The sequence below is a fragment of the Pyrgilauda ruficollis genome, unplaced genomic scaffold, assembly GCF_017590135.1.
Source record: "Pyrgilauda ruficollis isolate IOZ18807 unplaced genomic scaffold, ASM1759013v1 scaffold6, whole genome shotgun sequence".
In the NCBI taxonomy this organism is placed as follows: domain Eukaryota; kingdom Metazoa; phylum Chordata; class Aves; order Passeriformes; family Passeridae; genus Pyrgilauda; species Pyrgilauda ruficollis.
Window position 1 is genome coordinate 9,321,820 of NW_024527710.1, and position 23,974 is coordinate 9,345,793.

Below are 23,974 nucleotides of genomic sequence, written 5' to 3' on the forward strand. Positions count from 1 at the left end.
TTTTTTATGGGAGGCAGAGGGATTCCCCTGGCTGGGCTGTCCCCCCTGCCTGGTTTCACTGCTGACTCCTCTGGAACAGTAATCCAGCTGCCAGGAGTTGCAGCTGGTCAGTGCCACTGGCCTGGTGCTGGGGACAGAAGAGGGCTGTGCTCCTCCTTGCAGGTGACTTTGAGGGGTGGGAGAGGGGATTGTGGGTTGGGTTCATTTAATGTTGGAAGGCACAAGCATCAGAGCTTGTCCTGCCTGTGACAAGCTGCCTGTGACTGTGCTGTCCTGGGGACTCCCTGCCAGCAGGATGTCTTCCTGCCAAGGGTCACAGCAGTGATCGGGCTGGGTGCGGCCCTGACAAAGGCAGGTGTCCAGCCAAGTGACCTTCTCACCACAGTGTCCTGGAAAAGGAAATGGTTTAGGAAGCCAGGGACTGAGGCTGTGTCCAGCTCTCATACCTGCCAAGTCCCAGCTGGGAGAGTGTAACCCCTTAGGCAAGCCCTGGTGATGCCACCAGGCTCCCAGAGCCACAGGATGTGTTGGAGACAGTTCCATGGCTTGGAGGCACAGGAAGGCTACTTCCAGGTGAGTGACTGCCCTGCCAGACCTCCCAGCTTCTCAACAAGGGGTGGGTTGTTGCTAGCACCAATGGGGCACCAGACAAGCAACTGCCCAGCCCTCCCTGATGCATGGTTGCAGGTTTCAAGGAGATGCTGGAGCAGCTCAAATCCTCCTTCCATCCCTCCTCTTTTCCTAGCATTTAAAGAGCAGGGCCACCACTGCCATCTGGCTGAGCCAGCCTCAGGGATGGCCCATGCCCTGACCTAGCCATGGGAGGGCAGAAGATGAGAAGAACACAGAGCCTGGGACCAGGGCACACAAGGACGTTCAGGTCAGCTGAGACAAGGAGACTTGTTCAGAGATATCCCTGAAAGAGCCACGTCACTGCAGAGATGGGACACAGCCTGCGTCACAGCTCTCTCCCACGTATGTTTTGTCACACCCAGCCATGGCCTCGGACAGCAGTCACGATGTGCTCAGTCCTGCCATCTGGCTGGTCTGCATCACCCCCGTCCTGCCACATGCAAGGGTGGCACCTTTAGGGACAGATGTCACAGCAGGTCCTGGCTCGGCTCAGCAGGGCTTATTCCAGACCAGACAAGGCACCTGGGGGCACCCCAGCCCCAGGGGCGCAGGAGCACGGGCTGGCACAGGCAGTGCCCTGGGAGGTACCAAGCCAGGCAGTGCCAGCAGCAGCCAGGGAGCAGGTCACCCCTCTGTCTGCAGCCCTGTGGGGCTGGAGCCCTGCCGTACACCCCAGTACCCTGTGCAGCCTGAGCCATGCCCAGCATGCCCCAGGGCAGAGCCAGTACTCATGGGAGCCCAAGAGGGGAGAGCAGTGCTAGGATTGAGGCCCATACTTGGGACATCCCCTGCCACCATGGTTGTGGGAGGACAGGGTGGAGGTGCTGCTTGTAGGACATTAGTGGAGCTGACAGCAGCTGCAGGCTTATGTCTCCCAGGACGAGAAGAAAGGGCAGAGGAGGGAGCCAGTGCCTGCAGGTGTCTGGGATAGCAGCCTTGAAGGGGGCACACCTGGAAGAGGACAGAGGCCAGGCTTTGCACAGCCACCCCTTCCACATGACTGGGGACACTGTGGGCTCACCTGTATGGGTGCCCTGGATACCCTGTGCCATGCCCCACATAGCCCCCTGCACACAACCAGCATCACATCCTCTGAACTTCCTGGCTGTGTCCTGGGGACATGAAGACCTGCCCAACCTCGGCAAGGTGGGAGGGGATGAGGCAAGTCTGCTGAGCCAGCACCCGAGGCTGTCTCCAAGCCCTGAGGGTTATTGGGGGTGAGGCAGCCCTTCCCTTCATTGGCAGCCCTCTCTTCCTGGGCAGCTTTCCTACTATGGGCAACGCTGTGGCCAGACGCAGCTCCATGGGGACAGCCAAGCAACCTGGAACAGGACATGCCACTCACATTGAAATTTTCCAAGCAGGCAGCTGTAGCCCTGCAAAGCAGAGGATCCTATTCCCTGTCACTCGCTCCCAGCTGTTTCTCTACTGCAGGGATGCACCAGGGCCTCCAAAACTCTGCTGGGCACTGCCTCAGATGCCCGTGAGGACATCTCAGACGGGAGCAGCCCCAGGCCGTGGCTGTGGAGCACCAGTCCCACGGCACAGCCCGTGCTCCCACGCAGTGCCACCAGAAGGCAGGGAGCCACCCATAGCCACAGACTGGGTCAGGATGCTTGTGCCAGGAGAGGAGTGGGGGTGAAACGGGGGAGCCGGGGCCAAACGGTGCCGCTTTAGGGCAGGTAAAGCAGCAGCTCCGGGCCGCGTGCCACCTCCGCTGTCCCTGCTCGCGGTGGCAGGGACGGCTTAGTGGGCGCCGCCTGTGCCCGCACACTCCCTGGCAGGTGATGTCGCAGGAGGACGCGGGAGTTGTCACCCCCGCGCCGGATAATCCGAGGAGATGAGAGCAAGCGAGGCGGCGGCTCCGCAGGTGGCTGCAGGAGCGGCCGTCCGACCCTTCCGCGGGCCCGCGGGGCTGCCGGGCGGCGGGAAGGAGTTAAAGCCACGCGGGTGGCCTGGGGTCGGGGCGACCTGGGCGTGCAGCCGTGGCACAGCCGGCGACCGAGCCGCTGGCCCCGCTCCAGCCGGGGAGTTGCATAAGCCCGGGGAGTAGCGCCGAGGCGGCGGAGCGCCGCCGGGGCAGGTGACACGGCAGGCGGCACAGCGGGGCGCGCAGCCCGCCCGGGCGCCCTCGGACCCCGCAGCCATGAGGGCCGGACCCGGGGGGCTCGTCTGGCTCGGGGCGCGTCCCGGCGATCAGCTCCGGCCAGGGGAGCACGTGTGAAGCGGGGCCGAGCGGAGGCGGCCCCGGGATTTGGCACGTTCGCAAGGAGCACTCGAGAGCCCCGGGATGGACGCGGAGGGCCCCGGGCGGTGACGTAAGGACTCGCACGGGCTCGGCTCCACTCGCCAGCCGGCCCCCATGTCCCCGGGGCCAGCGGCGGCCCCGGCGGAGGGAGGCAGGGCGGCGGCAGAGGTAAGGAGCCCGGTGGCGGGCGGCCCAGCCGAGGAGGAGCGGGGCGCGGGGCGCGGAGGCCGGGAGGCCGGACTCCTCCTCCGGCGCGGCCGGACACGAGCGCCAGGCACACCGGTGACCCGAGTCAGCTCGGGATGCCTGGGACGCGGGCCGGCCCCGCCGCTGCCGGGACAGCCCTGACCCTGCCCGACAACCCATCCCCGCCGGATCCCCACGTGTGCAAGGGGTCCCCCGCGGGGCTCTGCCCTTCGACGCGGGGCGTGGGGTCCCCGCGGGGCTCTGCTCCCGGAGCGCTCCGGGAAGGGCTGAACCCTTTCCCGAGGGTGTCCGCGTGTCCGTCCTGGTAGCGCCGTGATCGGGCTGTCGGGGCAGGAAGCACCGATCACGGGGCGTCCGTCTGTCCGGGCAGCGGGTCCGCCTGCCCGGGGGTCGGCCGACGGGCAGGTGGCGATAGCGGGGGTCGGGTGCCTCCGGGGATCCCGGTGCTGTTCCCGGAGGGGTGCGAGTTTCCGCGGGAGCTCGGAGGCGGTGCGGATCACGGCGAGAGCCGGTGCTGAAGCGGGTTGGGCTGCGACTCCTGCTGCTGGCGGGATTCCGGTGCCTTCTTGATCCCGGTGCGGTCCAGGCGCCCGTGTGGGTCGGAGTCTCGGTGCCACTACGAGCGGATCGGGGCGCCGGTTGGTATCCTGGTGCCAGTGTGAGTCGGGGTCCCGGTGCCGGTGCCCGCCCCGCCGGTCAGGTGACGGTGGCTGGAATTTGACACCGGCAGCGACGACGGGAGCGGGATGGAGCCGCCGGTGCCCCGCACTGCGCGTCCGCCTGACGCCGCCGCCACCGCACCCCGAGACGCAGCGGGAGCGGCACCGGGAGCAGCGGCGGGAATCGGTGCCGGCGGGGCAGCGCCGGGGCGGCGGGGAGCGGAGGCGATGCGGGGCAGCGGCGGCCCGGGGGATGGTCCCCACCGCGGGCACGGTGAGTGCGGGCCGGGTGGCGGGCGACAGCGCCCGCCCCAGCCTGCCGGCGGCCCCGAGTCTCGGCGGAGGCTCGTACCGGGACTACGGGGGGGACGAGGGTAACCCGCTTCGCCGCTCACCTCCCGGCAATATTCGCGGGTCGGTGAGGGGTCTCGGGCCGCCCTCGGGCAAGTCCCCCCCGTTCGGCTAGCGGGGTATCGAGCCTGACCCGGCGGCGGGAAGCGCTGGGGGCCGCGGCGGGGCCGGGGTTCCCTGCCGGGGCGGGGAGAGGCGGCACCCCGCTGCGGGCGCCCGAGGGGCACGGGGACGGACTCTCCCGCCTCTTCGCTGCGCTCCCGCCCGGCCAGTTGGGCACGTCGGACAGGTGTGCGCCCCGGGCGGTGGGCAGGCGAGAGGCAAGGGGCGGGGGTACCCTGAGCCCCCCGGCTCTGCTGTCCCTGAGTTGGGGCCGAGTTTGATCTCTGCCGTGTCTCCTGCGTGTCCGAGCCCGGTCTTCTAAGGCTTTGCGGGGCGGGTGCCCGCTCCTCAGCATACGTGGGGTTGATTTCTGACGCCCATCACTTCTTCTACCACGGTCAGCGCGAAGGGATGCAGGGCCTCCGCCGGTGCCCGCAGGTGTCCGAAGGGGTCTCTGCGCATCCCCCCGCGCTTCCAGGTGGGGCCCGCGGCTACAGGGCTGACACAGCTACTCCGAGAGCCGAGACACTCACCGCGGGCCTGGGGCACCCGCTGGGCCCGCGTGGATGCACTTCGCGAGTGTCTGCTGCCTCCCCCGGGGGCCCGGTGCAGCCACGGGACAGGCCGTGCACAGGGCAGGCAGCGGGGCTCTCGCCGGGCTCTGCACGAGGGAGTGTGAGCTGGCTTGCTCAGGGATTGCACCAACAATTGCTGTTGTTTAGCCCCGGGCGGGGGACACATGTGACGGGGGTCCAGACGCGCTCACATGGATGAGCTCGGTTCCGACCCTGGGAAAAAACCCTCCTGTGTCTATGAATCGCCCGGCAGGGCTCTGGCAGCCGTGTCTAGGGGAGATCCAGCCAGATTTTCTCGTACGGGGCATGGGGGTCTGCTGTGGGGTGTGCAGGTCTGGCACCCCGTGGGGTGCAGGTGCTCTGCTCAGCCCTGCCCGCCCCGGACGAAAGCAGATCCGAGCGGGGCTGCGGGGCCAGCGTGGGCTGCCGTGCTGCGCGCCCGAGGAGCTGCCCCGTGGACGGGGCCCCGAGTCTGAGGAGGCACTGCTTGTGTTAGTCCGTCGCTTCGGCTCTGGGGCTCCCGGTGGCGAAGGGAGGCTGCCCTCGTTCGGCGCCCCGCCGGCAGCGCTGCCGCTGCAGAGTCCGGGGCCGTGCTGCCGCCGGACGGGAGAAGCCTGAATTGCACCGGCTGATCCGACCCGTCCCGTCCCGTCCCGTCCCCTTTCCATCCCGTCCCGCCGGGACGCTGCAGCCGAGGGGCCGCAGCAGGGCGGCCGGCCGCGGAAGTGAGGACAGGGGGACAAGTCTGTCCCTTTCCAGCAGGGCGTAGGGACCCTCGCCTGGCCCCTCCGGCAGTGCCGGCCTGGGAAATCCCTGACCTGGCGGCAGCGGCTGGCGTGGGGCCACCACGGGAGCGAAGTGCAGCGTGGGCTGTGTTTGCCCAGGCTGGGGCGGCTGGTGCGAGCCCTGCCGGCACCGGGAGCGCATCCCGCCTGGAGGGGACAGCGTCCATTGCAGACCCGTGTCACAGTGTGGCCAGTGCAGGGTGGCATCAGATTCCACAACTGGGACTTGGGGACCATCCTCTGAGATGCTAGAGGGACTGCAAGGAATTATGTTTTCTTCTTGTCCCAGCAGTGCCCAGGCATGTGCTTTCACTTTTTTTTTGGTCAGGAGCGCTCTGCTCAGCCTGTCCCTGTCCCCCATTGCTTCCTTTGCCGTTGAAGCAAATGGGACATGCAGGGGCAAAGCCAAAGTCACAGAGGGGATGGAGGAACTCTTGAATGCAGAATGTCACTAGGCTCCAAGGGTACAGTGCCATCCTGAGAGACAGGATATGCAGCAGATGGGACAAGAAGCTACAACCCCTTTTGGAACCGCTTCTAAAACCCTTCAAAGGCAGGGTATCCCAGCTTTGGACACTGGGGCACCCCTGCACCGCAGGGGGGAGCTGGGGAAGGAGGTGAAGATGTCCTGCAAACGGGAGTTGCCCCAGCACCTCCTGGGAAACATCACTCCCCTGAGACCATGCTTGCTTCTTCGCTGGGACCACGCACAGCAGGGATGCAGTGCCTTTCTGCGTGTCAGGGCAGTGGATGCCAAGCTGTGGTGTTGGGGTGAATGACTACAGTGAGCACAGCATGGTGCTCCATACCCTGCTAGGTCCCCACAGGAGCTGCCTAAGCATCCTGCCCCTTGCAGTCCCACTCATGCAGGCTGCTCAGGGGTTGTGTGTCCCAGCTTGGCGCAGGCAGCAGCCTGGGGAGCCAGCATGGGGCCAAGGGGTGGCTGCACCCAAGGACCCCGTGCTAATGGATTTGGAGTTTCCAAGGTCAGGCTCCCACTGTGAGCAAGAAAAACATTCCCAGGGAAGGGCCATGGGAAAGGGCCCCCCTGTGCAGCACTCCCAGCCCCAACAGCTGCCTCACAGCCCAGCCTGGCATCCCAGGCTGTTCACATGAGGACATGGCTACATTGCCCCTGAGGAGATGTGCTGTACAAAGGCTGAGTTGCCCAAGCTGCCCAATCTCTTGGAAGGGGTGTTCAGTGTGGTGAGGATGCCTGGCTATGCCAGGAGAGGAGAGGGGTAGGGGTGGGCCATGAATGGGGTGCAAGAGGTGTTGTGAGGTTTTGGGGGGCGAGGGAGGGGGTGGCATGCTTGCCCAGGGCAGGGAGGCATGTGACAACTCCCAGCCAGGCAGCTTTATACCCACCTTGGGTGGGCACTAACCCCAACTTCTGTACTTGCAGCTAGCATGGACCAGCGACTGGGGCCACCAGAGCGAAGGCCTGCAGGACCTGCCACGCACCTGCAGCCCAAGGTGAGCCCAGGTCTGTCTGGCTGCAATGGCCAGGACTACCTGACCCTATTCCCAGCTCATGGAGCCTCATTCCTGGTGTGAACCCTGGTCGGGACTGACCCTGCTGTGCTGTGATTCATTGCAGGAGGGGACACTGTGGGGGTTCTTTGCCATCCTGTCTCTGCTGGCTGGGCTGGCCACAGGCACCCTGCGAACACCACACTGCAACGAGACGCTGGATGCAGCCCCCACGCCACGGGGCACGGCCACTGCCAGCCTGTCTGCGGAGGATGGCGTGGAGGCACCACTTGCCGCTGCCTGGAGCCAGCTGTACGGTGCGTTTTGGGACAGGCCCCCCAGCCTGGGCGTGGTGGTCCCCTGTGTGGGGCATGGGCAGGTTGGGAGCTACTGTGGGGAGCCCCAGCCCATGTGGGGCTATGGCTGCACTTTGGGGCTGGGCTGAGGGGATCTCAACACACAGGGCCCTGAGCTTCATGCTGGGCATGTGGCAGAGCCCTAGAAATGAGAAGATGAGAAGATTCTTGGCTGGAAGTATCTTCCCACACACCTACACACCCTCTCAGGCACCAGCCATTGCCACGGTGGGTGATCAGGAGGGATCCGTAGGTCACAGCGGGAACCGGCAGGCTCAGAAGGAGGGCGATGGGTGCAGGATAGGTCATGACAGCGCCATCTCCTCCATGTGCAGGGGACAACGCGACAACAGGTAGCCCAGGCACCGCAGAGCTGGCGGAGGACCTGCTGCTGCGTGCTGAGCGCTCGCCGCCAGGTGCCAGCAAAGCCAAAAAGCCGGGGATGAAATCCCCACGGCGCACCCGTGGGCGCAACTGCCACATCCGCCACCTGATGGTGAAAGTGCGTGACCTGGGTCTGGGCTTCAACTCGGACGAGATCGTGCTCTTCAAGTACTGCAGCGGGTCCTGCCACCGGGCACGCAGCAACTATGACCTGACGCTGGGCAGCCTGCTGCGGCAGCAGCTCATCGCCCCGGGGCCGCAGGAGCGGGTCCTCAGCCACCCCTGCTGCCGACCCACCCGCTACGAGGCTGTCTCCTTCATGGATGTGGAGAACACATGGCAGACAGTGGAGAAGCTCTCAGCCGCCGAGTGCAGCTGTATTGGCTGAGGAGGGGGCCGCTGGCTTGGCCCCAGCTCGACACATGCCGACAGACTCCAGCTTGCCACATGCAGTGGCACTGTTGCTCAGAACAAGGGTTTGGCAGAGGCCGGTGCCCCTGTTATTACGTGGCCACAAAGAACCGAGGTGAGGTGGAGTCATGACTGGGGTGTGGGTGGCCAAGCCCGCTCCTGCTCAGTGCCAAGCAGCTGGTGCCAGCGGCTACATGGGGTCCTGCCCAGGTGCCCTGGCTCAGCCCTGGGAGACGAGCTGAAGAGAGTATGGATCATCCCCACCACTCCCAAGGGTCTGCCAGCCCAGGGTCCATCAGCAGCACTCCTGCACCTGTGCTCCAGGGGCCAAGCATCACCCGAGCTTCAGAGGGGGCAAAACCTCCCTGTCCCCTCGGGCACGCTGGAATCAGTGGTGCAGGGGAGGGCTGTCCCTGAGGGCAGGGATGCAGTGGGGCCAATTTGCACCAGAGTGGAGTGGGGGGTCTGCACCCGGACCAGGAGCAGACCCTAGTATTCCGCAGGGTGTTCTGTCATAGACACCCGTTGGGACCCCCACCCCTGCCTGGTTCCCAGGGTAGTGGCAGGGTCCCCGCGCTGCTCCGTGGTGCTGTGGCACTAAACTATTTATTACTCTAAATTATTTATTTATTGTTCTCGAGCGGCAGCTCCTATTTATGACTTTGGGCCCCCAGCGGCCGGGTGTAATTTAACCCCAGCGCTGCACTGAAGCCCTGGGCAGCGCCCCGTGCACCCCGCATCCTTTTTCTATTATTTGTAAAATTTGAGGGATAAACTCTATTTTTGTACAGTCGCCTTTTCCTGTAGCAATAAAGCGATGGGCTGCGCGTCCAGCCCCTGCGTGTGCCCGTGATGGGGACGGGGACGGGGGTGCCCCTGAGGCGGCAGCGGGAGGGTGCGGAGCGGTGCTGCGGGCGGCTCCCGCGGCACTGCCCGCGGTGCCGGTGCGCGGTGCCCGGCAGGGGACGCGCGTGGGCCGGGACTACCGCTCCCGGCGTGCGGCGCGGCGCTGCGGCAGGTCCTGGGCTGCCCGGCCGCGCCTGCGGGGCCGCGGGGAGAGGCGAGGCGGGGCCGCGGAGAAGGGGAGCGGGGCGCTGGGGCTGCTCGGCGAGTCCCGCGGGCGCTTCCCGGCCCGACCGCCGCGGCCGCCGCCCCCGTCGGGGCGGGAGGCGGGTCCCGCCGCGATGCGGCTGCCCGTGCGCCGCCGCTGTCGCCCGCCCGCCGCCGCCTCCTGAGCGCCGCCGCAGCCATGGAGCGGAGGGCGGAGGCGCCGCCGCCGCAGGGCCTCGACTTCACCGTGGAAAACGTGGAGAAGGTGAGCGAGCGCCGCCGGCCCAACGGTGGCCGTGGCGGGGCGGGGGGGCTCGGCGGCGGGATGCCGCTGGTGCCGCGGGGCTGCGGGGGACGCGGCTCGGGGAGCGGGGGGGCACCTGCTCGGCGGTGCCGGGCCCGGCCAGGGCGGCGGGCGGCGTCCCCTGTGCCCGCCCGCCCTGCCGCTGCTGGGGTCCGGGACATGGGGCTGCAGGGGGAGCCGCCGGGGCGGCCCGGGAGCGAAAATGATGTGGCAGGAATGGGAGCAGAAGGGAGGGGTTGTGTTTCTGACTGGCGTCCTCTAGGTCGCCAGCTGCAGCGCTGGGCAGCGAGAACCCACGGGTCTGGTCCTGGCTACTGAACCAGCTGCATCAATGTGAAGCCCATTATCAGTGTCTCCATTAGGCATGGAAGGAAGGAACTTTTGCCAGGTGCTGGGAATTATTGGGTATTACGGTTGGGAAAAGCCTCCCGCCTGCGGATGGCCCACTGATACCTTGCTAAACCAGGAATCCCACTCCTTTGCTCCTGCTGAAGCTCAAGGTCTTCCTACAGGGCAGCAGGAGTGAGGCTGATTGCTGAAATCTGGGATCCAGGGAATGGCCACGGCAAACCAAGGCCTGCTGGCATCACACTGCTGTTGGGATGAGCTCTGAGCAGCTGATGTGTGACCTGGGGTTCATCACAGAGCCTAAACAGAGCACCTCAGTGAGCACACCCGGGAGGGCAGCTGGGCAAAACCCTCCCCTTAGTCACCTTGGAGGTGATGGGGGCATGGCAGCAGAGGATGCATCCCTGAAGGGCAAAGAGCAAGTGCATGACTCTTCCACTTGCTCTGTAGCCAGACATCCAGCAGACATCCATAGCTTGGTCCTCAGACAGTTGGTGGGAATCCCAGTGTCCTCATTTTTCCTCTATAAGAATAGACTGAGATCCTTGCCAAAGCAGTACTCATGGGCGTGCTGGTGGGCACATAGAATCATGGAATCATTTAGGTTGGAAAAGACCTCTCAGATCATCATGTCCAATGTTAGTGCAGCCTTGCCAAGCCCACAACTAAACCATTTCTGAAAGCTTTTCACGCCCATCCCTCCCCAGGGGGTTGCCTGGCCTCACAGGAGATGTCAGGTCAGGGATGTCAGGTTTGTCACTGGGCGCTGGTTGCCTTTGTGGCTGCAGGTGAGGCACAGCCCACCTCTTCCAGGGAGATGGAGACACAGCACAGCCCCGGGGATTAACTAATGTCTGGAAAATGCTACGTTCATGCAACCTTCTGCAGCTTAATCTGCATACATCCAGGGCTGCTGGATGATTTTGCCTCTGACTCCCTTTCTTTTCATCAGACACAAACCGCTCCTTTGTTTGCACCAACAATGAGGCGCACACTTGCCCGGGAAGGGTGGGCAGTGCCAGGGTGGGGGGCACCCGGCACAGGCTGGGTGAGGTGCGGCTGTGCTGAGAGGCAGCTCATCCTTGCCAAGCTGCTCGGGATTTAGTCTCCCAACGCCTGGGAGGAGGCAGAGATGCCCTCTAGGATGCTTCATCTCCCCTCCCCCAGCCTGCCTCTGCCTCTCCTGATCTCTGCAGGCTTTGCCATCTCAGTAGTGTCCTCTCAAGGTGCAGCTGTGGACTGCAGTGGGGCTCTGAGCTGCTGGTGGGGGGCAGCAGCACAGTCCCTGAATAGGAGAAGAAGCATGGGGTGGAATCACCCCATGAAAAAAACACAGAGGTCCAGCAGCTTAGGGCCTTCCTGTGTCAGTCTTTTCCAGGAAGGTCTGTGGGGTACAACGTGAAGGAAAGATGGGCTTTGCTGGGAGCAGGGTTGGTGGGAGGCAGGTGGGTAGAGCTGCTTTGTCAGTGGTGATGCTGGCAGATGAGTGATGCTCCTGCTGGCCTGGGTTCTTCCACCTGCCAGGTTTTGTGCATGGCTCTATTAATAATACTGAATACTGATTTAAGTCAGCGTTTGACTCCACTCTGAGTCAGTCAGTGATAAGTGCTGGGGTTAGGAACAACATGAGGAGCTGGTTATCTCATAAATCAGAGGACTGAAGCCTTTCCAGGTCCCTGCAGTGGAGGTCATCATGTGAGGCAGTTGTGACTAGGGCAGTCTGGTGAGACTGTGCCTGTCACTCTCTTCTGATGGATTTCATGGAGAAGATTCTGTCCCTGGAAAATCCTTTTGTACCCCTACTGTTGTTTATTATGTAGTGGGGTTTTGCAGGGCTCTGGGGTGCCTGTGTAGCTGAAAAGGTTCATTGCTGTGTTTATGCATAACCAGTGCCAGAGGGAGACACCTCCAGCTGTGAACAGTGGTTTCAGGGAGGCAAGAGGGTGCAGATGCTGGAGGCAGAGCCAGCTGACAGGTCTAAAAGCCTGTGGACAGGTGCCAGGTTCAGGTGCTGCACTTCAGGAGCCATCTGAAAGTTGCTCCCTGTGTTTTTTTGCTCTGTTTTTCCATAGGGAGCTCTCTCGTGGCACAGGAAAGGAGAGGGGCTGCACTGGGGCTGAGCTGTTTTGATAGGGTTACTGTGTCAGCATCCCCCAGTCCTAGCTGAGGGCTGCTTGTCTGCTTTTTGTTTTCTTCTGAGCCTGACCTAGATGCTGCTCTGGCTTCAGCACAGCTAGAGCCGGCTGGCATGGCCACGCTGTGCTGGGAGCCCGGCAGCTCTGGACTGGCTCTGCTTCCCTGCATCTGCTGCTGAGTGGGGCTCTGTTGCTGTGTTTGGAGGGGTTGGAGGATAGGGAAGGCCAAGGGCTTCAGGCTGTGATAATGCTCAACCTTTCACTGCCTAAATGGTGCAATCTGGTTTGTGACCTGCGTGTGCTTTTGTGTGCCCAGGAGCTGTCCCTGGTGTGACTGACAGCCTGCTGCTGGGGTGATGATGAAGATGGATTGCTGATGTTTAGTCCAGGCTGCTCTGTCCATCTCAGAGGAGCAGTGCACAAGCAGGACTTGTGCCCTGCAATCTTGTTTTCCCTCAGCACTTAATACTGCAGTATTGGACAGGAGAGGAAGAATGTGAGACCTCCTCACATGTTCTTAGTGCAGTTGAATCTGCTTCAGCAGTATCACCCTTTTTGAAACAAGAAAAAAGACAGTGCCATTCCTCCATGAATTTCCCAAGTGCAGGCTCTCTCCCGCTTTTTTTAGTCTAATTCCTTCCAGGTCTTTCCTCCCTTGTCCTGCCTCTTATCCTCTGGGGTGTTTGTAATATTCACTGACGTCTTTTCCCTAGCACATTAGCGGTCTGGCATCTCTGGGCCTTCCAGATTGCCGTGTGCCTCTCTGGAGATGCCTGATGAATGCACAGAGTCTCTCTGGCAGGATGGGTAGGCGGGGTGTCATGGAGCTGACATCCGGAGCCTACCGCAATGGGAGAGGGATGGCTTTGATCACTGCTCCTCCGAGATGCTGAGCCTCGGGGATGTGGCAGCTGCTGGGGCTGCCTTCTGCCCAGGAGGATGGGGAGGAGAAATCAAGTGCATCTGGTTTCTTTGGAAGGCTATTGCCTGTCTTCAGAAACCTGATCAAGAGAATTACAAATACCCGAGGGTGAGGGAATGGCATCCTCTGTCTGGTAGTGGATTGACCACTGGGGCCTTAGAGGCAACCTGCATGTGTGAGATGTGGCAGCCACACTGGGGATGGTAAGCTGGGGGCCTTAGGAGGAGAGATTCCTCCAGGACTGAGGGAAGCAGGGAGTCACCTTGTTACATGTTTAAGCAAATGTTCTTGCAGAGGAGATTCCAGCCAGAGCCGACCTTGGCTGAACACATGGCTGCTTCCTGTGGTGTGGTGGTGATGGGATGAGAGGGCATCGTCTTGTTGTCCAGTGCTGGTCTGAGCTCTACAAGGGCCATCGCTGGTGCCTTATCTCAGCCATGATGTATTATGGTGCAGGAATGGATGGGATTGGTGCCTGGGCTCTAGCAGAAATTCCTCTCTCAAATTGCTTGTGTACTCCATCATGGAAGTGTTGGGTAGAAACAAGGGATAGTGGACAGAGATGTTTGGCTCACCTTGTAACTCATCCTGGGCTTTGCATCTCCAGGGTTTCTCTCTGGTGCTGCTCACCCTTTGCATTTTCAGGCCCCTGCCCACTCTTGCTGGGAGGGCACACGTGTCCACAGCCCCTGTCCCTGCTGGGGACCACGCTGTGCTCTGCAGAGGGCTGATGGCAGTGAAGCAGCAGGGGTGATGTCAAAGCTGCTGAGCTGTGTCAAGGCTGCAGCCTCTTCTGGACAGCCAAGGACTTGGTGTGGGGCTTCAGAGTGGCATCATCTTTTATTAGGAGAGGGGAGAAAAACCCTTTTCTTTTGGACTGCTGGCAAAATGTGGGTCCTTGAACAGGAGCAGCATGCCTGGCGGCACACACCCGGCTTTATTTTGCATCCATTTGCTATCCTCGGCAGGCTGCCGCCTTCCCGGGGTGCTGGCTGCTCAGCCTGCCCCACTGGGGCCGGGGGGGCCAGCTGCTGCAGGCAGGGGAGGCAGGGATGACGTTCTCTTCACTTGGCAGAGCCAGGGTAATGGCTGTGCTGCTGCAGGCCTGGAGCACTGGCGGTGCGAGCGCGTTCAAGTAGAAAGGACAGCGAGAGACTGCGGCGGGGACAGCCCGGGGGTCCTGCTGGAAGCAGCCTGGTGGCTGCCGAGGGGCCGTGGCCAGCGCTGCCCCCGCCATGCCGTGTGGGGAATGTATTCATGCTCTGCTCCTTGTAGCAGAGCAGGAATATATTTTGCAGCTTTCTGTTTGCCCAGCTGCGATGCAGACCTCTTTCAGAGCTGTACCTGCTGTCAGCTCTGTGTGCTCAAGCAGACTGGCCCTTGGAGGGCGGCTGTCTCCCCATGGAGCCCCCAAGAACAGGAGGCAGCACGCTCCTGCTCTGAGGTCAGAGCCGCGTGTCTGAGGCTCATCGTGTCACCCCATAATGGCATGGACATGACACTGCTCTGCAGGGTACCCCATGTTAATGTATTTGTGCAGTGCAGTGAGGGAGACAGCCTGCTGGCACTGGGCTCCCTGCAGAAGCTCTGAAGGGTGAGAGCTGGGGGCTCTGGGCTTGTAGCAGATCCTCTTCTCTTGCTCTGCCTGGGTGCAGCCTAAGATCAGGTGCCTCTGCTTGTCTGCAACTCTACTTGGACTGCTCCCTGACAGTTCCACCTGACAAAGGAACCAGTGTGGGATCTCTGACCCATGCCTTTTGTGCAGGCTGCCCTGCACCAGAACAGCTTACTTGAGGGGTTGATGTTTCTCCAGCAACTAAAGCCTGACTGAGGCTTTGGTCACACCTTTTTAGAGCAGGGAAGAGCCATTGTAATAAGCTAGAATTATTTTCAGCCAAGCAGAGCTGATGTTGGAGAAGGCTCCTTCCCCGGCCAAAGGGCATAGCTGACAGCCAGGCTGTTTACCAGCTCTCACATTACAGGTCTAATTGTGGAGAAGGCAGGTCTGGTGTCAGCCACCCATTCAAATTGGAATGCACAAAGCTTCCCTGTTAGATGACACCCAATTTCATGTCTTCTGCTTCTCCCTCTTGGTGCTAATGAGTTCCCCTTGTCATCTCCAGTGCTTCCTAATGGGCCCAGGGTGCTGGCCAGAGTGGTCAGACTAAAGTCCAACAGGAGCCGATGCTGGTGCCTGGTCTGGCATGGGGGCAGTGTCTCCTCGCTGAGGAGGAGCATGCTGGGTGTTCACGTGCCCTTCTGCAGGGCGTGGGGTCTTGCAGTCCCCTGCCCCATGCTCCCAGCAGAGGATGGTACTCAGCTGATGTGCCTGGTAGGTCAGGCAGAGAGCCTAGTCTGCTCCCAGGGGCTTCTTCTGCTGCTTTGAGCTTAGGATGGTCCCAGTATTTATGCCTAGCCTTGGAGGTGCTCTGGAAGGGTCTCCCATGGTGTGCAGAGTACTGGGTGGGGTGTGCTGCTAGTAGCCCTGGGGCACATGCTGCCTTTCCTTTCCACCTGGTGTCCTGCATGCAGGCAGGAACAGCCATGCTTTTTTCAGGAGCCACCACAACTGATCCCCTCCCAGGCAGGGTGCTTGCAAAAGGAGGCTGAGATAGTGAGCTGATGCTTTTTTCCAGAATATTCTTCTGACTTCCAACAGCTTGTAGCGTGAGCTTTCAGCATTAACTTTGCTTCCATCCTCTGGATTTTCTTTGGGTAGTTGGTAGATTTTGTCATCTCACCACTCACCTTCTCACCCATGGTGGAGGCTCCAGCATGTCCTTGGGGACCTTTGCTGGAGACCTCCCCAGAGACTCCCTGCAGGAGGAGCTGGAGGAGCAGGGCTCTGAGCTGGTGTTGCTGGGCATGGACATCTCTCCAGAGAGCTCACTGGTGACGGTGAGGACTGTGCACAGGTGGAATGTGAGGGATGCAGGTGAGGTGCTGGGATGGTGGTAATGGGAGAGCTGTCCACATATCTGGAAAGCTGGCCCTGTCTGGGAAGGGGCTCTTGCAACCCAACTGCTCACAGTTGCTCTTAATGCAGGGGTAGTAACATCTCCCCAGAACAAGTATTGCGGGGAGCAGCTATGACAATGCTCCCTCTTTGCCATTGTTACAATGCAGCAGCCGGGATTTTTTAGCATAGCCAGTGCTGGAGTTTCTGACAGGGCTGTGTGCTGGAGGTGTGTGTGCTGGAGGTGTGTGCAGGATGTGTGTGCTGGAGGTGTGTGTGCTGGAGGTGTGTGTGCTGGAGGTACATGCAGGATGTGTGTGTGTACTGGAGGTGTGTGTGCTGGAGGTGTGTGTGCTGGAAGTGTGTGTGCAGGATGTGTGTGTGTGCAGGATGTGTGTGTGTGCTGGAGGTGTGTGTGCTGGAGGTGTGTGCAGGATGTGTGTGCTGGAGGTGTGTGTGCTGGAGGTATGTGTGCGGGAGGTACATGCAGGATGTGTGTGTGTACTGGAGGTGTGTGTGCTGGAGGTGTGTGCAGGATGTGTGTGCTGGAGGTGTGTGTGCTGGAGGTACATGCAGGATGTGTGTGTGTGCTGGAGGTGTGTGTGCAGGATGCCTGTGTGCACCTGCTTGCACCTCAGCTTCATGTTGTGCTTTCCCTGGTTGCTCGCTGCTCTCCATTCATTTGGATGATCAAATGGCAGCACCAGAGGCTGCTGGCTTGAAGCAGATCCTGTTGGCAGAATCAGGCCTGAGCCAGCAGCACTGGCAGCCCCAGCCAGGCAGAGGATGAGCCCTCAGCTGCTTCCCAGCAGGCAGACTATGTTTGCCAACCCCTGCTCTGCTGCTCTGCCATGGTCCCAGTCACCTGTGGTGCTGTGCAAGTCTTGCCCTGCATGTACATTGCTCCTGGGGCTCACTGTGGTGTGCCTGGAGTGTGCACAGTGCCATGCTTTGCCTGGCAGTTTCCCTGATGTGAGACTGTCATGCAGCAGCTCTGTGGCCAGCACAGGAGAGCAGCTGGGGAGTTTGTGGGTCAGGAACCCAACGCTGTGGGCCAGGTCCATCTTGCACACATGGTGAGGTCCGTGTTTTACAAAGCTTGTGCAGGTCTAGAAGTTAGGGCTGCTGTGTACACACTGTGCCTTGTAATATATGATGCATGGGTATTTTTTTTCTCCCCACAATTTTCTAAGCATGAATTGATTGGTAGCACCATTCAAAACAGAAGAAATAAATTCATTAGGAAGTACATAGAGATGTAAAAATTGAGGCTGGGAAGAAGTGGGGAAGGATGCTGGGCTAGGGAGCATGCAGAGGGCACTGCTCGTTTCACCTTGTGACAGTGCCCAGCAAGCAGGGAAGAGTGGGCTGTCACCATTCTGGGAATCTCAAGTGAGATTTATTTAGGAAGAAAAATAAGCAGCAGGCTCTGATGGGAGCAAGAGACTTGAGCTGATAATGGCTGGGAGCTCCAGCTTCAGCCCTGCTGCAGGATGACTCAGTCCTTAGCACAGCAGCAGGGGTAGGAGCCAGGTTCCTACCCCCAGGAGTGGTTGAGCTTTTAGCACATCTGCAGCTGCTGCTATATAGTGAAGTAAATGGTTGCTTTGCTTGGGGGGCATGACAGTGCTTACCTCTGCCCCAGCAGCTGAGTGATGCTTCCTGCATCCAAGTCCAAGATAACTGGGACCAGAGCAAAGGTTTGGCTGACTACTGAGAGCTCGTGATCTCCCCTTGGCTTGCTCTGTTGGGACAGATTTCTCTTCCCATGTCCTGCTTTTGTAGGGTTAACCTTTTCTGTGTCAGGATAGATGTTTTAGTGGGTCAGACGCTGTCCCTCTGCAGCCCATGTTGGCTGACTCCGTCTCCTACGTACTTCATAACCTCTTTCTTACAAAGATCTTTATTACAAAGAGGTTATCCTCATTTTCCCCCGTTACAAAGTCTTGAACAGCAGTGATTCAAATTATGGTTCAGGCAATGCCAACTCTGTAAAGTTCCTGCCATATTGTCCTGCTCTTCTGTCTCACGCTGGGAAGCAGCAGGAGGCACAAGCGCTTGCTTGGGAAGCTCATTCCTGTGCCCCAAGCTGCCAGTGCTGCGTGCTTAAAAATAGGGTTTAAATCCTCTCCTGCGTACAAGAACCGCAAGAATTTCATAGAGCTTTTTAGAGGTGATGGGGGGGAGGCTATTTGAAACCTGGAGCCAGGGTGAGGACACAAAAAAACCCTCTGCACCTGCTGCAATCATCCTCTGGTTTGCTGGTGGGGTGTGACGTGTGCCTGATTGCCCGACAGGTGCCATGGATTTTCCTTGCTCCTGGCGTGTGCAGTCAGCAATTTGAAATGAAACGTGCTGTGCCAGGCAGAAATCACTGCTGGAAGATGGAGGTTCAGGCAAAGGGTAGTTATTCTTCCCCTCCTTGTGTGAGGACATCACTGGTTGCTGGCTGTACCCACTCAGGATAAGTAGCTAATTAAGGTTGGGCTTCATATCTCTATAATATTTCTCTGCAAATAAAGCCTTGTAGCCTGTGTGAAGCTGTTCATGTGGATCTGAGCTATGCAGAGCAGTAACTAGATCTCACAAAGCTGCAGGAGCAGGTAAGTGATGTTTCCCTTCCCTATATGGAGAGATGGACTAAGCAGCACTGGTCTGTCACAAAAGGTGGTGGCAGAGGCAGGGCTGGATGCCAGCTCTCTTGGTTCAGCTGTAACTGGGTGGGTTTGGGAATATTTTGAAGGCACTTGATGGAGAGATTAATCCCTGAATTTAGTGACTGTGGATTTTCAGGACTCTGCATAACCTGACAGGCAAAGATCTGCAATGGCTCTTGCATTTCATGGGCTCATGGATGCAAACTGTGGACCACAGCACCTTTCAGAGAGCAGGTGTGAGTGGAAGGCAGGAGTGCTGGTCAGCCACGTCCCTTACAGTCCTTATGTGGAAGAAGGGTCCTGTGCCCACCCCAGTGATGGCACATTAGCAGGGAAGCAGGCAGATTCAGCATGTGTGAAAGTGAAGATGGGAAATGACTAAACAAAAGACATTTCTAGAGTGAAGCATGAGAGGAGGGGAAGGATGCTTTGCAGGTCCTCTCCTGCTGCCAGATCACTCTCACTTCTCTGAGAATGGGAAGAGGGAGGCCAGCTAACACAGGCTGCCCTGGGGAGGGGGGCTGTGCAGGACAGCCTGGGCACTGGGCTCCATCCCAGCGAGCCTTCCTGGTAAGTCTTTCCCAGGCAGGACAGGCCACGATGGTGCTGCTCAGCTGCTCTAGGGTGTTTCCCTCTCTCTTCCAGGCTCTCCATCAGCTGTATTATGACCCAAACATCGAGAACAAGAACTTGGCTCAGAAATGGCTGATGCAGGCACAGGTGTCCCCCCAGGCATGGCACTTCAGCTGGCTGCTTCTCCACATGGACAAGGTGCCTGAGATCCAGTACTTTGGTGCCAGCGCTCTCCACATTAAAATCTCCCGCTACTGGAACGACATCCCTGCTGACCAGTACGAGAGCCTGAAGTCGCAGCTCTTCACCCACATCACGCGCTTCGCCAGCGGCTCCAAGATCGTGCTGACCCGGCTGTGCGTGGCGCTGGCCTCCCTGGCGCTCAGCATGATGCCAGAGGCCTGGCCCTGCGCCGTGGCAGACATGGTGCGCATGTTCCAGGCCGAGGACTCCAACGTGGACGGGCGGGCGCGGTGCCTGGCGCTGCTGGAGCTGCTGACGGTGCTGCCTGAGGAGTTTCAGACCAGCCGCCTGCCACAGTACCGCAAGGGCCAGGTACGCAGCGTCCTGGCGCAGGAGTGCGGCTCTGTCTTCCCTTTGCTGGAGCAGCTGCTGCAGCAGCAGGACTCCCCGGGTTTCATCAAGCAGAAGGTGCTGAAGTGCTTCTCCAGCTGGGTGCAGCTGGAGATCCCGCTGATGGACTGCGAGAACCTCATCCAAGCAGCTTTCACCTCTCTGCAGGACCCAGAGCTCTTTGACACAGCAGTGGAGGCTGTGGTCAATGCCATTTCCCAGCCCGATGCCCAGAGGTAAGGGCAGCCTCTCCTGTGTGCTGCAGGCTGGTGCTCCTGGACATCAGCAAGGAAACAGGGTGGGAAGGAAAAATCTCAGGCTTTTTTTCTAGCTGTCGTTGGCTCTGAAAGTAATGATGATGAGGTTTGGAAGTGGGAGAGTATCAAAAGCAGTTGGAGGCTGTTGGTTTCTCTTGGTTAGTCCTGGAAGGCTTTGCCCTGTGGTTGACTTGTAGGGACCATAAAGTCTTGGGCAGCTGCAGCCCATGTCCATGTGGGCCTCTGAGGCAGATGAGGATGCATGCTCCTGGTTCCTCATGTCAGATCCTGCAGCAGCCAGCCTGAGAGCTGCCAGCAGGAGTTCAGAGACCTTCCTCTGCCTTGTGCTGCTGGTCCAGCCAAGGAGCTGATTAAATGTAGAGATAATAAAAACAGATCTGTCATTTTTCCCCTCCTCTTAGCTCCAACAGCTTGTGCCAGCCAAGGACTCATCCTTTGTCTGTGGCCATGGCTGCGCCGGGAGCAGCTGAACTGGTCCTGCTGGGGCTGTGCTGTGGGGCTCTGAGCTTGTCTGCTTGGCTGCATTGCCTGAGCTGCTGTCAGCTCTTGGGACCAATGCCTGCAGAAGGGACAGTACATCTCCAGTTCCCGTGGCCACATCCCTTCCTGGCTGCTTAGCAACCTTCCCCTGAAGAGGAGGGTTTCCTTGAAGGCTGAGCTGCTGCCACTGTGCATGCCCTGTGCATTGCTGCACATCGCTGCACATCGCGCAGGCTCCGACCCTCGGCAGCGGTGGGAATGATGCTGCCACTGCAGTTGTGAGCCCTGGTCCTCCCCTTGGTTAAGGGCAGGGGCAGCCTGCACATTCCCAGCTCTTGGACAGCCTGGGGTTGTCCTTTTCAATGACAAGGATTGCATCTGTGGACTGCAAATCCTGGTGGACAAAGGGACCCATCAGGATTTTAATGTGTTGCTGGATGGGGTGAGGTGTTGCCTCATTTGCTGGTGTTTAGAAGGTGACCAGAAGCTGTTTCTTCTTGTGCCTGGCAAAGGCTGTGGACCAGCTCAGACCCTTGTAGCAGGTCTGGGGCAGAAAGTGAGAAAGTGTGAGAAGGTCACCTGCAGTTCTGAAATGTTGAACTCTGTCTTCCTGCTTTCCATTTCCCTTGAGTCTCAGAAGTCCCTTGGCCGTGATGCCATACCTTTGTGCAGAAGCCTGGCCCTGCAGTGCTGCTCTTTGATTGCATTAAAAGGCTGAGTTTTCTGTTGAGCTTTCAAAGTGAATTGTGGAGAGAAGTGTGACTGACAGTGGGGTTTCCTCTCTGCTTCTGTGCTGACCCTGTCAAGCAGTTTTTGTCCCCATTCCGACCTACCATGCTGGCTGCTCCCTTACAGAATCTTCAGTACTTGTTCTCCATCCTTCTTCCTGGAGGCATCATCAGCCGTGCAGAGCACCCTCCTGTGTGGGCAGCGGCCAGGACAGGGCAGGCAGCTGGCCTGAAAGGCTATGCAGTGTGTGAGCCTGGTGCAGCTCCTGCCCTGGCATGTGGGGACAGCGGTGGCATTGTCACAGGGGTGCCCTGCCAGGCGGCGTGTGGTGTCAGCTGCTTCCCAGCCCTGGTGGGCACTCTCCTCCCCTTTGTTTCTTGTGTCCACTGTAATGTGTTCTTCCTCCTGCTTCCCCTAGTGCCAGCTGCCCCACCCCTCTGGCTTTGTCACTCAGCCAAAGTGGATCCAGCTCTTTCCCAGAGCCCCCAGGGAGTCTCCTGACCTTTCTGTCTCTTATGTTGACAGTCTGGGAGATCCCTGCTGCTTTTCAGCTGCTCTCTTCCTCCTTGGTCTCTCGCCTTTATTCCTGCAAGGCCCTTGGCTGCAGGCTTGGAGCATTCTTGGCACTGGGCTGCTGGCATGGTCCTCTCCAGAGCTTGTTAGGGCATTGCTCCATGAGAGAGTTAGTCTTGGGGCTCACCACTTTGCCATAGGTTCCCTGAGTGCTTTCTACGCTGTGTCTTTCCCCCTTCACTCCCTCCCAGCTGTCTTCACTGACGTTGCTACAGAGGTGATCATGCAGGTGTGCTTCTGCCACCAGCAGAAGTGGCTCATGAACTTGGCTTCTGACTTTGAGTGTTAGATAGTTTGTTGGTCATCTTCCCAGGGGAGCACCACCTTGCAAGGTGCACAGCTCTCCTGCTGCAGCACCTGTGTCCACGTGGCCCTGGTGCTGCCTCGCTCTTGGGAAAGTCACTTGTGCTGGCAGCTCCCATTTCCCTTGCAAGGAGCAGTGAGTGTTTCCTGCCTCTGAGGTGTTACTAGAAATGATGCACCAGAGATGTGTAGGTGCAAAGTGTTTGATCTCTATACCTGCCAGGTGGGTGGGAGCCCTGTGAACCCAGAGAAGGGGATGTGCCGTGTGTTGCCAGAGTCTTGATGCTGTTTCTCTGTTAGGACATGGCCTTCCTGAGAAGAAACCTTGGAGGCTGGGCCGGGAGCTGGAACTGGAGCGTCTCTGAGCACACCTCTGCTCTTGAAGGTGGTGGGGTGCTCCTGAGTTGCAGGAGGGGAGAAATGGAGATTCTGTTGCATCTCATTTGCAAAGGAGAGGCTTGGGCTGTATTTTCCATCACATTTGAGGATTATCCCCTCAGCTAAATGGGTTAGAGAGCTTGGCAGCATGTGCTACAAGGGGAGAGCTGACATGTGGCATTTGGCCACTTGGCCTTCCTGTAGGGCAGTGGGTAGCATTGAAGTGGAGTAGGGACCTCCTTGTGGTGTTTGCCCATGTGGAAGTTACAGAGTGTGGATGCTGGACACTGAATCTCCTCTCTGAAAGCAGCAGGGTGTGCTACAGTGGTGGACCTGGCAGGACTGTAGGTGACTATAGGGGATTGCCTGGTGTCTTGCCTGCCATCTCTTTCTGGTCTTGGCACTTGGTGCTGAATTTTTGAAGAGGAATTTCACTTGAGTTTTCCAAGAGCTTCATTCGAAACAGGTTTTTAATAAGGTTGGGTTATTATCTCATCAAGATATGGTTCAGATTTTGTATCAGGAAGGATGAGATTGTCCCATATGCCTGTATCTTCCCTCTATAGGTTGTCCCCTACACTGGTGCAGTTTGCAGAGGGTTGTGGGAAGAGCAAGAGTAGGTGCTGGTCCCACAGAGGGAGCTGTCAATGCTGCAGTTCCCTGGGCTTTGAGAAGGGACTGGACAAACTCATAATAGTAATATTTGCTCAGCTCCTATATACTAAGATAGCAAATCTTGCTCAGGAAGGCTAAGACAAATCACTGCAGGGAACTGCATGGGCAGGAGTCACCATGTGGCTGCTGTGTTCATGTACTCTTCCACAGGCATTCACAGTTTTTGGCTGCTGGAAACAAACTGGGCATCCAGGGGCTCTTCTGAGCTGAGATGGTTTTGTCTTCTGCCTGACAGTGGTGCAGGGGGTGGGAAGTGGTGGCTGGCAGCACCTCCTGGGGCAGGCTCTGCGCCTGGTCTGGGATGTGGCATCAGCTGGTCCCTTGGGCTGGAAAGCAGCACTGACCAGATGGAGTGACCTGGGGCTCCATGCTCCTGGATGTGGAGTAGAGCAACTCAGCTCTGGCTGACTTGACCTCAGATCTTGGGTGACTGGTTAAAACAACTCCTCTAGAGCAAGCATTTCCCTCCTGGCTAGGGACCTTGCATCCAGGATGCCTTTATGTCTACAGATCAGTTAGCAGAGCAAGGTGGTGCTCAGGAGATGTGGTTCACCCAATATTTCCTAGAAGTCTTCAGTAATATGGGGTTGCAGCATGGAAGCAAATCTAGGTGGTTATCTCTGTTGGCTGTGCAGGGATTCCAGGGGATCAGTTCAGGTCCAGGCACTGTGAGTGTTTCAAGGTAACTGGAGAAGCAGAATCCTTGTCAGAAAAAGTCATAAAAGTCACAAAGCCATAAAAACCTCCCTAGGGTAGTGTGAACCCAGTGCTGTGGAGGAAAGATGGCTTTGCCTTACACTGGATTAGTGGAAGGTTCCTTCTGGCTTTTTGTCTGGGCACTGTCCTGGTTCCCTTG

General features: G+C 59.1%; 2 protein-coding genes across 4 annotated transcripts in view; both read left to right on the forward strand.

Annotated features, from left to right (window-relative positions):
* The first annotated feature begins 52 nt into the window (after window positions 1-52).
* ARTN (artemin) lies at window positions 53-9,007 on the forward strand. 2 transcript variants are annotated; one of them, XM_041483441.1, is made up of 4 exons: window positions 53-3,049; window positions 6,966-7,036; window positions 7,161-7,350; window positions 7,725-9,007. In XM_041483441.1, the coding sequence occupies exons 2-4, from the start codon at window positions 6,971-6,973 to the stop codon at window positions 8,159-8,161; spliced, it is 693 nt and encodes a 230-aa protein (XP_041339375.1). In that variant the 5' UTR covers window positions 53-3,049; window positions 6,966-6,970; the 3' UTR covers window positions 8,162-9,007. The 2 variants fall into 2 exon arrangements, with proteins under 2 accessions (XP_041339375.1, XP_041339374.1); XM_041483440.1 differs by lacking the exon at window positions 53-3,049 and adding an exon at window positions 3,967-4,021.
* Window positions 9,008-9,310: 303 nt separating this feature from the next.
* IPO13 (importin 13) overlaps window positions 9,311-23,974 on the forward strand; it is a 31,879-nt gene continuing 17,215 nt past the window's right edge. The window contains exons 1-2 of one of the 2 annotated variants that reach the window (XM_041483423.1): window positions 9,311-9,499; window positions 19,202-19,938. In XM_041483423.1, the coding sequence (XP_041339357.1) occupies window positions 9,434-9,499; window positions 19,202-19,938 (803 nt within the window). In that variant the 5' untranslated portion in view covers window positions 9,311-9,433. The remainder of the gene's footprint in view (window positions 9,500-19,201; window positions 19,939-23,974) is intronic. The other variant, XM_041483424.1, reaches the window with a different exon arrangement.

Bases quoted from the DNA above. Each gene is read 5' to 3' on its own strand.
- ARTN (XM_041483440.1), top strand. From the start codon at position 3,976: ATGCGGGGCAGCGGCGGCCCGGGGGATGGTCCCCACCGCGGGCACG. The intron at 4,022-6,965 runs GTGAGTGCGGGC...CTGTACTTGCAG, and splicing joins TGGTCCCCACCGCGGGCACG to CTAGCATGGACCAGCGACTG. The intron at 7,037-7,160 runs GTGAGCCCAGGT...GATTCATTGCAG, and splicing joins CCACGCACCTGCAGCCCAAG to GAGGGGACACTGTGGGGGTT.